The 14,830-nt window shown below is 46.9% G+C and overlaps 1 protein-coding gene across 1 annotated transcript in view; it reads left to right on the forward strand.

Annotated features, from left to right (window-relative positions):
- Positions 1-6,219: 6,219 nt before the first annotated feature.
- LOC311367686 (netrin receptor UNC5D-like) overlaps positions 6,220-14,830 on the forward strand; it is a gene marked incomplete at both ends in the record, with an annotated part of 133,825 nt that continues 125,214 nt past the window's right edge. Inside the window, one exon of the mRNA XM_084486498.1 lies at positions 6,220-6,322. Coding sequence (XP_084342624.1) covers positions 6,220-6,322 — 103 coding nt within the window. The remainder of the gene's footprint in view (positions 6,323-14,830) is intronic.

Below are 14,830 nucleotides of genomic sequence, written 5' to 3' on the forward strand. Positions count from 1 at the left end.
CGCAAAGTTTATATTAGTTTTTTCATTTGACAGGGTGTGAAAACTCACTATAATTCACCTTGTTTTGATTATAAAGTCTGTATTTTAATAACCAGCGACAGTTCAATTGACTCACAGGAGACATTTCACTACACATGGCGCATGCAGAACAATCTCTTTGGAGTGGTTCAGGGTGAGATGATGGATCACTCAATCCATCCCATAATAGATTGCTGCATCAACCTGCCAATGGTTTCTTTCCGTAGCCCCGTCGTAGTCTTCTCCTTACGAAGCTCATGGGACTTCACACAGAGTAGTTCAATTCACTTATGGTGGACGAGAGGGGAGCAACCAGTTAGAGAGAGGCTGGGATCGAGTTTCAGGAATATTGCTTTCACAGGGTTAAATCTGCTGGATGGAGTTGCATGTTTGTAGCATTCCTCATATTGGCCAGTTTTGCAATAAATAATTTTATCCAGAGGCAAACTGTAAAATAGCTGTGCCATCATTGTCACGCCAACAGTGGAGAAGAATGTGCCAGAATTAAAAAAATGTGCACGAATTGCGACAAGCACTTAATTCCCCTTTGCCTGCTGGAGCGGGACCCCAAGATCCAAACAAACTAGCGGGGTGTGGGCCCCCAGGGGCCATGCTTAGAGGGGCCTCCAAGGGGGAGCTGGAGGAGGAAGAGGCCTGTTAAACCCAGCATTCACCGTCCAGCTGACACTCTGAGCCCCGACGGGGCCTAGGCTAAAGGGAGGTGTGTGTGTGTGTGTGTGTGTGTGTGTGTGTGTGTGTGTTGCGTTACACACAGGGACAAATTGAATAGTCATTTAATTGGAGAGTCGTTTACTCAGAGAATGAATGCCTCGTCTTTGTCCGTGAACCAATTACACTCTTTGTCTTCTTCTAACAGACCGTTCTGCCACAACACCATTTGCATTCTCCCCCCTAACGGCCATCAGAGGATCCATAGGGCGTCATAAGCATTGACCACCTCTCCAATGTTTGAGGTCATTTTACATGACCTCTATGGCATATCTTGACCATGGACCATAAGAAATGTGAATGTATCTCACTGGTTTACACATGACCGTGATCAAGCCTTAGATTTCCCTTTCCATTTTGCATGAGATGTTTTACAACCAGCAGCTGAAATGACCCATATTTTGCAAACTGAGGGTGAGAATTGAATAGTCGCCGCTCAGTAGTTTAAGGCCAAAACTCACTAATATTCAGATCTGAACAAATTTTTTGATAAACAAAACTATATCGGAACTTCTCAAAATACAAAACATGGCACTGAAATAGCCACTTAGATCATAACCGAAAGAGGAACACACGAGTCACTTCCATAAACCCTAGTCTAAACCCTAAACTTATTAATCTGTAGCCTAAGACCTAAACCACTCTGCTCTAGCCTATTATCTAAACTTAGCCATCTCTAGCCTAATGTCTAACCAAACACCTTAACTTAACCATATCTAACCTAACACCAAACAACCATCTAACCAGATCAACTCCAGGTCATCATCCTAGCAATGAATTAACTTGCCTTCGCCAGCACACATGGACCAGATTAATGACTTTGAATGAAATTTAATTCTGGTGGTTCTGTTGAATTGGACAGCAAAGGTAACATGAGCATGCCAAAGTTAGTAGCTCACTTTGATGGTCTTGAAAGCAAACAAATAAACAGGCTCTTAGAAATGTGGTCCTACGACTGCGGTCCTGAAGCTGCAGCCTCCACTAACGCAGGAACATAATGTCTCAAACAGGCGCTGTGAAGATGTGAATGGCATCGTCACTGTTTTAAACCATGTTTTAAAAGATGCACATGTTCTAGTCAGGCTGTTGATGTAATAGTCTGCAGCTGAGGCTCATTCGTTAATTGAGACACACCCATTGTGGTGCTCCTTAAGAGGGCCAGACTTCTAGATTGGAGGAGGCTTGAGTTGTGCAAGGGAAATGACTGTTGTGGTGCTGTTTGTTTTAAGTAAAAATAAGTTTTTCTACCAACAACGTTGTGCATCAAGGAAACTCTTTTTCACAGGCGGTCATGGCTGCCACTCGACGTATCTTCTTTATTTGATCGGGTTTTTAATGAGGTGTCAATCATAAACAATCAGTACAAACAGTCAATCAAAGAAGGAAGCGTCCAGAACATGAGACGGGCAGGGGGGGGTTCCATTCAGAACACGGCCCACAAGCGGCTGAATACATCTGACATGTATTGATCAGGATTACCTCAGCTGCTGTTATGGATGACCTGGGCTCTGTGATAACTGCTCAGAGATGAGATGGACTTCATCAATCCATCTGTCCGTCACAGGGCCAGTGGACCTAGCTGAAGACAGGAGTGGTCGGGTTGTTGACAACAACGTTGTATTCACAGAATCCTGCTTCTCATCTCTTGATCGCTCTGGTGTTTTTGATAGGTCAACAGGTGTGTGTGTGTGTGTGTGTGTGTGTGTGTGTGTGTGTGTGTGTGTGTGTGTGTGTGTGTGTGTGTGTGTGTGTGTGTGTGTGTGATATTGGTCAGCAAACTAACCTCTGATCAATATCACTTTGCTCTCTGGGATCACTGGTTTCTTCTATTAGTCTTCAGTTATAATATGACAAACCTTCCTTTGTCTGCTTACACACTGTACTAGTATTACCTTTTAGTTTCTAAATGAATATCATTCATATGGTACTAGTTTCTATATTATCATTGATATGATACTAATTTATATATGAATATCATTCATAAGGTTATAGTTTATATAAGAATATCATTCATATGGTACTCGTTTCTATATGAATATCATTCACATGGTACTAGTCTCTGAATATCATTCACATGGTACTAGTCTCTATGAATATCCTTCATATTGTACTAGTCTCTATGAATATCATTCACATGGTACTAGTCTCTATGAATATCATTCACATGGTACTAGTCTCTATGAATATCCTTCATATGACTATCCTACCAGGGTCAGCTGTGTCACATTAGTGCATGGCGCCCGTGGCTTAACACGGCTCCAGCTCCATCATCAGCAGAACAAACATTGTGTTGACTCAAGACTCACCTGTTCAGAGTTCACCTAGACTCTTCATAGCCTCCCCCTCCCACTCCTCCTACTTATTGTACGTTGTACATCCTGGCACTTAATGTACGCACTAATTGTATGTCGTTCTTAGTTATAGTACTTAGTTGTGTAGTATCTTATCTTATGTTGTATACAGGGAATGGTTAACCTAGTGATTTGTTAGTGCTTTGCACTTGGTTCTTTAAAAATCCTAACTGTACTGACAGCAATATATTGCTCTTCTTCTAGCAAATGTACTTCTAAGTCGCTAAATGTCAATGTAAATGGTGCCCTCCCGTGAGCAACCAGCGTAGAGGCATAGGAGGAGTAGTTTCCCAATATCATACACCACAGCGTCTGCAGCACGGTGTGTCTTCTGAAACCCTACAGTGGACCTCCAGCCCTCTGGGCTGGAACACAACAAACACACCGCTGCCTGGCTCCTGAGGGCCAGGGACTGCCTTTTGACAAGTGCTGCTTGAAATGCTTTTTCATGTGGCAAATGTAGTAAAGATCCTCCAGAGGTATTAGGACAAAAAGTAACTTTAATATCGGGCTGGGAGAGGAAGCGGCTGCAGTACTATTAAATCACCCCTGATAGTATAGCGGTTGCACACTGCTGTGTCTTTGAAATCGTATTAATTGGCCCTTTTTAACATCCTAATACCTAATTAAAAGAGGTATGTTTTGGCACCGGAAACCAACAACCAAAATATGAAACGGTGCAAACACACACCGGTTTTATAGTTTCACAGTTTCAATATAAATATCATAATGATAAATAGACTACCAGTTCTCAACCCCCCTTGTGGTTTGAGAACTGTGGTCACATATTAGAGTGCTTGAAATGTTGGCCAGAGGTTCAATAGTTGGAGTCACATGCAGTCTGTGTTTTGATGCAGTCAGCCAGGAGTAATTGTTGTTGCACGCACGCAGGTCTCACTTGTGATAGCAGCAGATGCTCTACAGGGAACTAGTCTGAGCAGCGCGTGAACGTCTTGTCTGTACCGGGTTCTGGTAATGTGTCCTGCATGAGCCCTCCTGCTTTTAAAGGCTTAATGTGCAAGTCACTGATTAACAGGCTGCTGGTACAACGGCCAGCGCTGCTCCTGCCCTGGTCACTGTGCAGAGAGAACGGTGGTTCCTGTGCAGATTTTGAAGTTTTTGTTCAGTAAAGGAAGGTTTATAGTGAAAAAATAAAAAGCTGAATTGATTACCTTGGCTGACTGTACCTGGTTGACTGCTTCGGAACTGAATATTCCTGACTGACTGTTCCTTGCTGACTGTTCCTGACCTAATTGTTCCTGATTCACTGTTCCTGGCTCACTGTTTCTGGTTGACTGTTTCTGTGTGGCTGTTCCTGACCTGAATATTCCTGGCTGTCTGTTCCTGACAGACATTTCGTGACCTGGCTATTCCTGGTTGACTGTTCCTGTTCTCTAGTGCCTTCTTTAAGCATCTCCTCTAAACAACACCACAAATGTTCCACTTTATCTTGACATCAAATCTATCTTTTGGTTATGTAGTTAAGTTAAGACATGATTGTTGTTGCAATTTGTTTTGTATGACAGAAACAAGAGCCATTCGAAGAGCTACTCGTGAACTGATTAGCTACGAGATTAAATACAGTGTTTCATCTGTGTCAAATTGTAAATATATTCCATTTTAATGTGTTATAATTTACCACTACAGATTACCTGCCAAGGCTGGCAGTGTCGGGACAAACACTCTGGAGCAACAGCTTTCTCACCGGTTAGGGGTAAGAGGGTAATTTATGGTGAGTGGCCCCTGTCAACCAGCACATGTTCACTTATGCGTTTAACAAACGGCCATTACAGCGGTCGTGACTTCCCCAAAGTAATGTCAATGTCCACGCTCTGTCAATTAGACTCATGGCAATCCTAAATATTTTAAGCACAGCTATGCCCCCTTTATCGTTATAATTGCATACTTAACCCCCGCCAACCGAACGACCCCTCACAAGATCCCAGGGAAATGAACCATTGGATTCCATTCCATTGGTGCGGCTGAAGGTCATAGCGTGTGCGCTCTACAAGGAAAACGGCGCTACATTCACGGGAGACATGCCCCCCCCCACCCCCACCCCCACCCCCACCCCCACCCTCAATATGTGCAGAGAAATGTGTGTTGTTCACGGGATAAGTTACGGTGAGGTACGGGGAGATTGGTATTAGTGCGTTATTATGTGACATTTCCCGCTCTGCGTCCTGATCTGAAGGGATTTACCTGAGCTCGCTTAAGTTGGATGAGAAGCGTGCGCATTCTCTGCAGTCACGTCCAATCAGCACCAATCAACGGTCTGACCTGTTTAGTCTCTGTCAGCTCTGTGCCGTCCAACAGCATGTGAGTGGAGGTGTTGTGTTTTATATAAATTGCCTATTCTTCTGAATAGGACCTTCCTGAAAGACTCATCACGTTATTGACATGTATTCCCTTATCTGAGTTACCCAACTCTTATTAAAGTTTTGTTCTTTTTTCATCTGAATTATTTAGCTTTGCTGAGATTCAAATAAAACCTTTGCAACTCCAAGATTATTCCTCATCTGTCGTTGTAGGATAAATTATTTGTCTCTCTGTGTACACACACACACACACCCCCCCCACACACACACACACACACACACACACACACACACACACACACACACACACACACACACACACACACACACGCACGGTTTCCTGTCAACAAAGGTAGCCTATGGACTAGAGTTGAATCTCTCCCTCTCTCCGCCCTCAAGATGAAGGCTGCCCGCCTGTGTGTGTGTGTGTGTGTGTGTGTGTGTGTGTGTGTGTGTGTGTGTGTGTGTGTGTGTGTGTGTGTGTGTGTGTGTGTGTGTGTGTGTGTGTGTGTGTGTGTCCTTTTTTCCTCTCTCTCGCTCTCACTCGCGCACTCTGAGCTCAAGAGCCGAGGAGCACCAGGCGACTTTTCATTTTGTTCTGACCGCACTGCGATCCTCCGCGATGGCGCTGCGGTGCTCCTACCTCGGCTGAGGCGGGCAGCGAGAGACAGCGCGGCGGAGGAGGAGGAGGAGGTTGTGAGGAGGAGTAGGAGGAGATGGTGAGGAGGAGGCTGTCACGGTAAAGCCGCCGCCCGAAACCAAATGCTTCTTCAGAGAGCCCATGAGCGGGCAGCCGCGATGCGATGCGGCTCCGGACCATGATGGGACGGATTTCCATAGGATGCTACCTGCGTTGTGGCATCCTCGTGCTTTTCGCCTCGCGAGTCCCGGCTACCTCGGCGAGAGGTAGGCGAAATGTTTTCAATACGGACTTTCTAGAGCCTACAGGGGGTGTTTAAGCCTATGGGGGGCTGTTATATAGCAGCCGTTATTATGTTGTATTCATTGTTATGTTTTGGAGAGGCTGGAGGAGAGGGGCGCGCGTCGCGGCGGTGGTCCTGCACCGCGCGCCCTCCTGTGGATCAGCATCATCACCGATCAGGAGTCAGAACAAGTTTAGTGGTGTGGGCAAGGTGCGCCGAAACCATGCACACACCCTACAAGTTCTGGTATTATGGTGTGAACGTGTTCTCTTATCCTGAATTCAATAAGTCATTAAAATGAACACATGACGCACCATCCATCCGGAGCCAGATGGCTCAACGCGCTCTGGTTCCGAAACAATCTCCACCGATGTGTCGTTGGTCCCATCCCGTTTAAAACGCTAGTCTCCTCTGTTTCTCTCTTTAAATTCGCCTTTTTCGGACACGTGGGGTGTCTCGCTACGATTTTAAAATGTGTATTTTTGTGACTCATCTTTCACTTCGCATATGCGGACCTGGTGACAAAACTTAAGCTGGATTCAGTGTGTGCGTTAAACTGAACGCGTTTGGACACGTTGCCTGATCATCTGGGGACGATTGATTTCACTTCTCGTTTTCTATTCTCTCGATAGTCACTTCTGGTAAACAGAAATCTGTCGAGCTGTATCTGTGTGACGCCGATTGTTGGCGCCACACAGTGTTTTCCTTGGACGGTAATGGGTTTGTGTGTGGACGTGTAGTGCGTGTTTACGCAATACTGTCCATTCACCTCCAAATGGCCATGAAGAGTTTAGTGTATTATTTATTCCATCACAGTTTGTGGTTTAAGCATCGCCCATTACCGTCTTGTTATTCCATCTTGTGGAAACGAGTTCACCTGCAGGCAGCTACACGGACCGTTCTGAATTCCAATCTGGTTCTGTTTCTTCCTATTCTAAAGCTAATCAGTGGGGACCCAGTCTAATTAGCCCTGACCCATTGACACCCGTTTCAACATTAGCAAGTCAACAAGCAAATTAGCCCCATTTCTTTCTTCTTTAAATCTGAAAAATAAATTTAATTGTTAGACTTTAATGAGAATATAATGAAATCAGTTTCAGCATATTTACCTTTTTGAGGTAATCGCTCCAGAAGGGATTCTGGGTTTATTTTGGATGTCAGTCAGAAACACATTCCTCAGTCCACACTCCTAGAAAGGTGTGGAGACGTGATGACCTTTCCACCGGTCAGTGTGTGTGATGTGTGATGCCTCCTGAGTGAGGCGTGTCTTGTTGTGTCCAAGTACAGTTGGGCATTAACCACGAGGTGATGAGAGCGAGAGAATGCAAAGTGCTGAAAGAAGACGACAAGACTCAAAACACTGTAGATATTTTTATTATATATATATTTTTTAATATATTATATATATATATATGAGAGAGAGAGAGAGAGAGAGAGAGAGAGATTTGGTGAAGAGAAAGAGCATGTGTGAAAAATTATGTTTTATTCATTGAAAATATCACTTCCTGGGTATTGCTCTAGCTTTGATTCAACTGACATTTCACACGGATAAAAAGCCCTCGTGCACGGTTAGTGTGGGGGGCTATATCCACCGTTGTTGCTCTTCTGTCACAGATTTCGCGATGGTCGCATTATCTGGATTCTAACTATTGAATTATTGAAAAATAACCTATTTCTCTCTCTCCATCCTCTATTTCCATCCCCACTTCCACACTTTCAGAGGGGACTGAGAGGTCAAATCCCCACACAGGTAGACCATAGCAAGACCTGTGTCCAACTTTATAAACAGAGAATACACAAATATAACACTTGTGAATATGTGTACATATGTGGATGTTATATCGGCAATATGGATTGGATTTGACTTGAAAACCAAGCACATTCTTACGAAGCCAAACCGTTTAAAAGTGGAGAATAGCAGTGAACGTATTCAATAATTCAGATTCTCCTCCGACACACCTCTTTGTGTGAAAGATGATAGTCTTGGATGAGACTACGGCCGATGAACCCTGGGAGTTACGAGTGTGGCGGTCGCCGGTGTGTGTTTGTGTGAGTGCTTATATCACAGTGTTAAATGGACCTGTGTTGACTGTGTGTGTGGTTGCGGACAAGTGTATATGTGTGTGTGTGCGTGTGTGTTACGGTGTGTGTGTGTGTGTGTGTGTGTGTGTGTGTGTGTGTGTGTGTGTGTGTGTGTGTGTGTGTGTGTGTGTGTGTGTGTATGTGTTGGTGCGTGCGTGCGTGTGTGTGTGTGTGCTGTGCCCAGCTCCGTCCTTGTACATCCTGTGGCCTTGGCACTGTCGCTCTCTTCCTGTTGATAGCTTGCATTGTGCTTTCAAACCGCTAGGGGTGTAATGATACACTAAGTCACGGTTCGGTATGTTTTTCGGTACAGCAGTTTTGTTTTGTTTTTCTTAAACAATTTTTTTTTATATTATTTATTAAATTGTATCAAACAAATGCCTTACACAAATGAAAATACATCAAATACAATTGAGGATAAAAACACAATAAAGTCCAGGAGTCATTTCCATTGTGGTCCTCAACACAAAACATCAGGACAAGACAAGACACTCACAGTGTGTGTGATAATCAATAATAATAAAAAAAAATTTTATATATATATAAATAATGCCCCCCCCAGACCCTCCAGCACAAAGAAACGCTTCACGCCATTAATGAACAACTCATCCACAATGACATCCTCCTTTCTCTTCACCTTAACAGTTGTTACAACTTCATGTTTCCAGGAGATGTATTTATATATGTTACTATATATGTATACATGATGATACTATAAGTAGATGGTGGCCTTGTGAGAACGTCCTGATCTGGTGAGTTCCCGTTCTGTTTCTCTCTGCAGATCTGTCTGGCCTCCATCCCGTTGAAAGCTCTTTTAAAAAATATATAAAAATGAGAGGACCAATCAGCACTAGGGGGAGGGGTTTCAGTTCATGATGGACAAGTAGCACGGCAGCCTGCAGAATGGCGGCGCCCAAGCAAAGTGTAGCAACCAACAGATCAATCAAAACTGTTTTCATACGAGATAGGCCGAGTAACAGTGTTTAAATACTCACTAGAATCTGCCAGAAGGCTTGTCAGAAGGAAAAGTTTTTGCTTTACTTCCAACCGGATTCAGGAAGAGCGAAGAGAGCGAGAGGGCCACTCTGATTGGATGAGTCTTCTGACCAAAGGAAGGCAGATTTGGTGATAGGAGACTGATATCCAATGCGAAACGCAAACTGGCTTATCTTGATGGTCTCTATATACTACGAGATTTTTATGTTAGATTGTGGAAGAACTAAATTACATTTCATATTTATATATAAATATACATATATCAGGTCAGGAAGACAACATAGCAAGAGAGTTGTGTTGTGGTTGTGTTGTGGCGACCCGATTCACGATTGTCTGTTTCTCACGGCAAGCACCACTCCAGTGATCTAGGATAAAGCCGAAGTCGGCGTTTATTCACAAAACCACTTAAAGAACAAGAAATATCCTATCTGTACTATGGCCTCCGAGAGACTCGAGTCAGGCGGTGTGTCGACGTTCTTTCTCTGTGCTCGTCGTTCTTGTTCCCCCTGGAGTGAGACCTTGGTCGCCTTTTAAGCTGTCCCCCAGGTCTCCTTCTCCCTCCGGCCAGGTGTGCCTCATCTGGGTGATTGCGGTGAGTGAAGTTGTGCTCTCTGCCGCCGGCTAGTGGGTGGAGGTGGTATACGCCATCCACCACTAGCCCACGGTTCCCCCTGGTGGGTAGCGGGTTGTCACACTCCTTCCCCGCTTGCTGAAGCCTCTGGTCGCCAGTGGGGACCAGCCCAGGCATGCATCCCGGCGTGACAGGGCGTCGGCGTGGGGTGCTCCTTGCCTGGTCGGTGGTCCACCTGGAACCAGAAGTCCTGGAGTGCCAGGAACCACCTCATCACCCTGGCATTGGAGTCCTTGGCACTGGCCATTCACTTCAGTGGTGCATGATCTGTGACCAGGGTGAACTCCCGACCTAGAAGATAATACCGTAATTTGTCTAATGACCACTTGATGGCCAGGGCCTCTTTTTCTACCGTTGAGTAGTTCCTCTCGTTGGGGAGAAGCTTCTGGCTGATGTATGTTATGGGGTGTTCTTCCCCGGACCGGACCTGGGAGAGGACTCCCCCCAGCCCCACTTCCGACGCGTCCGTGTAGAGGAAGGGCAAAGTCAGGGGTTATGAGTACCGGCTCCGAGCATAAGGCACCCCAGAGCATCTCGAAGGCCTTCTCAGCAGCCTCCGACCACCTGATCCGGTCCGGCAGTGCCTTTCGGGTCAGGTCGTTAAGAGGGCTGGCCAGTGTGGCGAAGCCGGGTATAAACCTCTGGTAGTACCCTACCAGCCCTAAAAACGATTTCACCTGTTTCTTGGATGTGGGACGGGGCCAGTCTCTGATGGCAGCCACTTTGCTCTCCTGCGGCCGGACGTTTCCCCGTCCTACCTGATACCCCAGCTAGGCCGTTTCCTCCAGCCCGAGGCGGCATTTGGCCGGGTTGGCGGTGAGGCCCGCCTTCCGCAGCTCCCCCAGCACCGCCCGCAGCTGCCGGATGTGGACATCCCAGCTGTCGCTGTGGATAATGATGTTGTCGATGTAGGCGGCGGCGTAGGCCTGGTGCGGCCGTAGGATCTGGTCCATCATTCTCTGGAACGTGGCTGGGGCTCCATGGACGCCGAAGGGAAGGACGGTGTAGTGGTACAGTCCCCCCGGGGTCGCGAACGCCGTCTTCTCCCTGGCGGCCCGGGTTAATGGCACCTGCCAATACCCCTTGGTCAGGTCCAGGGTGGTGAGGTACCTGGCTGGTCCGAGTCTCTCGATCAGCTCGTCCACCCTGGGCATGGGGTAGGCGTCGAACTCGGACACCTCGTTCAGCCTCCGGAAGTCGTTGCAGAACCGAAAGCTCCCGTCAGGTTTCGGCATGAGGATGACCGGACTGGCCCAGGCACTGCAAGATTCCTTGATGACCCGGAGCTGCAACATCTGGGCTACCTCCTCCAGGATGGCCACCCGTCTGGCTTCCTGGACCCTGTAGGGGGGAACTCTCACCTTCACCCCTGGCGCCGTCCGGATATCGTGGTGGATGACCGATATCCGACCCGGGAGCTCGGAGAACACGTCCTGGTGCTGCAGGATCAAGTCGTCGAGGTCTTGCTTCTGGGCTGGGCTGAGGTCCTCTCCTACCGGGACCACCGGGATTCCGTATCGTGCCGCCAACCCCAGGGGTGCCGGGTCTGGTGGATCCACTCCTCCCCTCCACTGCTTCAAGATATTTATATGATACAGTTGGGTGGGCTTACGTCTCCCGGGCTGTCGTACCCGGTAGTTCACCTCTCCCACTCGTTCGACCACCTCGTATGGTCCCTACCATTTGGTCAAGAACTTGCACTCTGCCGTGGGCACCAGGACCAGCACCAGGTCTCCAGGATGGAAGATGCGCAGCTGGGCTCCCCGGTTGTAGATTCTCGCCTGGGCCTGCTGTGCTCGCCGGAGGTGGTCCCGGACGATGGGCCACACCTGGGCCATGCGGTCCCTCATCTGCTCCACATGGTCCAGCGTGGTGCGGTGGGGGGACGGCTGGCTCTCCCACGCCTCCTTGGCGAGGTCCAGGATTCCCCGGGGCCTTCTCCCATAGAGACGCTCGAACGGCGAGAATCCAGTGGAGGCCTGGGGCACCTCCCGCACAGCGAACAGGACATGGGGCAGCAGCTGGTACCAGTTTTTCCCATCGGTGTCCATGGTCTTTTTCAGCATCTGTTTCAATGTCTTATTAAAATGCTCCACCAGGCCGTCTGGGGGTGGTACACCGACGTCCGGAGCTGCTTGACCTGGAGAAGGCTAAGCAGTTCTTTCATAACACGGGACATAAAACAGGAGCCCTGATCGGTTAGTACCTCCCGTGCTATCCCCACCCGGCTAAACAGAAGCATTAAGTTCCTTCGCTACCGCCTTAGTGGTGGCCGTGCGGAGGGGTAGGGCTTCAGGATACCGGGTAGCGTAGTCCACCATCACCAGGATATATCGGTGTCCCTGGCTGGTCTTGGGAAGGGGCCCCACAATGTCCAGGGCTATCCGATCGAACGTGTGCGTGCGTGCGTGTGTCAAAGAAAAAAAAACGGGTGACTGGTGTTTTGAGATCAAAAATGGTTCAAACACCTTGAACTCATCAAACCTCCCTTCCCCCTAGGGGCCACAGGTAATGGTGTTGCTAACATCAGAGTTCAAAGCAGAGCGAGGCTCACCAGAATCTAATATTACAAACAATTACAAACCACCGTAAAAAAATAACGACAACAGCTAACAGGATGGCATTGGCATGATTATTTTATGAACCATTATCCTGTTAAAGGGCAGATAAACCCCTGTTTTAGCAGGAGAACTTCCGCCTACGACTTTCTACCATGTGATGCGAGCAGTGGTGACAGTCGTAAAGGTTATACAACAACCCACACATCGGCTTCCTGAGGAGCGTGAGAGGGCTGTTGTCAAACGTTGTCAAAGCCCACGTCCACCTCTGCTTGTGCAGAGTTTGCCGCTGATTGATAAGTACCACTCTGGGAAAGGGTTTTTTTTGCCGTGAGTTCAGACTTCTTATGTTTTACAGAGACTTTCCCACCTATAACAACTTTCTAGTCAGAAAGATCACGGAGATGTTCCAACACTTTGTGAGGCCCAAGCTTTTTTGCGACAAGCAGTCCTTGTCCGATCCTCTGCATCATCTCTCATTAGGAGCCATTGAGCCTCGATCTGAGCTCTTGACTGAAGGAGCCATGTTTTCTTTCATTTTAATTTTGATTTGATATCTCTCGTGGGCCTTGGCGGAATAAAACCCTCATGCACACACACACACACACACACATATGCACTCACACACACGCAGAGGATCGCGCGCACACACACACACACACACACACACACACACACACACACACACACATAGGACCCTTTTGATGTATGGAGATATTAGCTGCTTTCACATATGACCTCCGTCTTTTCTCTGCATTTGTGGAGCAGGAGGTTTGATCGTTAGGGTCATTCACACTTATTCACACTTGATGCCCGATATGCGGAGATCAGTGTCAGTAGAATCTCCGGCTGTTTAAGGGGGGCGGGCTTGCAAGGGGCGACATATGACGTAGGGTCGCATGAGGCGGGATCAGGTTTGTTTTGGTTTGACCGCAGACAGCACGCAGGCAAAACGGGCAGAACTCATCGCGATCATGTTAAATGTTGCTGCAGCAATGCATATATTCCGTTGCATCCACAACATCCGCATCGATCGATGAAAGATTGGAGCATGAGTTACAGACAAATAGAAGAAACGACGAACAAGAAAGGCGTCACGAACGACTGCGTTACCGGAGGAAGAGAGCGTCTTTTTTGGCTTCATTTCACTAACAAACACTGGGACAAATGTAGTTGATTTCTGTGTTTAACTGAGAAAACAGGGAGTGGAAGGACGGGACCCTATAATGTTCAGCTAACTGTTGTCAATAATAATTGTTACGAGAGTAGCAATTATTTATTATGGCTGTGTGTGTGAGTGGACGAGCGAGGAGAGCGAGCGGTAGCGTGTGTCAGTTTAGTGAGGTAATGAACGAGTCTGGTTGTGTATGTGCAAGTGTGTAGGCCCTACTGTAAAGTTAGTGAAACTAAGAATAAAGTACACAGCCTGTCAATAATCGGTGGCCGCTTCATTCCGAACATATTCAAACCTATAAGCAGACCCACTGCCGGTCAAAGTGAAGGGTGTTTTACTCCCGAGAGAATCGACGGGAGAATCTGGGAGCCAACAGCAGGAAAGGTTTAACATAATAATAAAAATATTTTTTAAACCATTCAGCGAACAAAAGGCAATAGGCTGATTATCGATTAGGGTGCGGGTGCCACTCAATGACATGCAAACGTAGACCGAAGCGTCATCAACACGCCCACTCAACTGGTGTGAAATGCCGACATCCTACTGCTCATTCACATATAAGGTAATTAGCATTTCCTCCAGAGAACATACTACCTCGGGGTAGTATTTTTTCAGGAGGTCCAACGTCAGGATATGTCATTCACATATACGGCACCTCCGTAGAACAGACGCATGCACGTCCATATGTGAAAGCAGCTAATATGTGTTAAGATCTCAAAGTGTGGTCAAGTGCTTTAGCACCGAGCAAAGCACAGGGCATACTTTGAACGAAATGGAAAACACATTTCCAGAGAGCCTTTGAAGATGCCTTCTTGGATTGCTCCTCCGTAAAGTAATATATACGAAGCACTCACCCTTGCAGAAAAGGCGGGAAACTCACAGTACATCATGAGGTAGAAAATAGACAAGGTTGAAGATGGTTCAAATGAGTTGTATCCTTAAAATATTGGTTCATAAACAGCAAAGGCAAATAAGTACGCTAGATAAAACCAAATTTTGTTTTCAACTGACTCACATTCCCGTTTTCACATCATCAACTCACAATACCTG

Source organism: Micromesistius poutassou (genome assembly GCF_964030765.1).
Source record: "Micromesistius poutassou genome assembly, chromosome: 22".
Taxonomy (NCBI): Eukaryota; Metazoa; Chordata; class Actinopteri; order Gadiformes; family Gadidae; genus Micromesistius; species Micromesistius poutassou.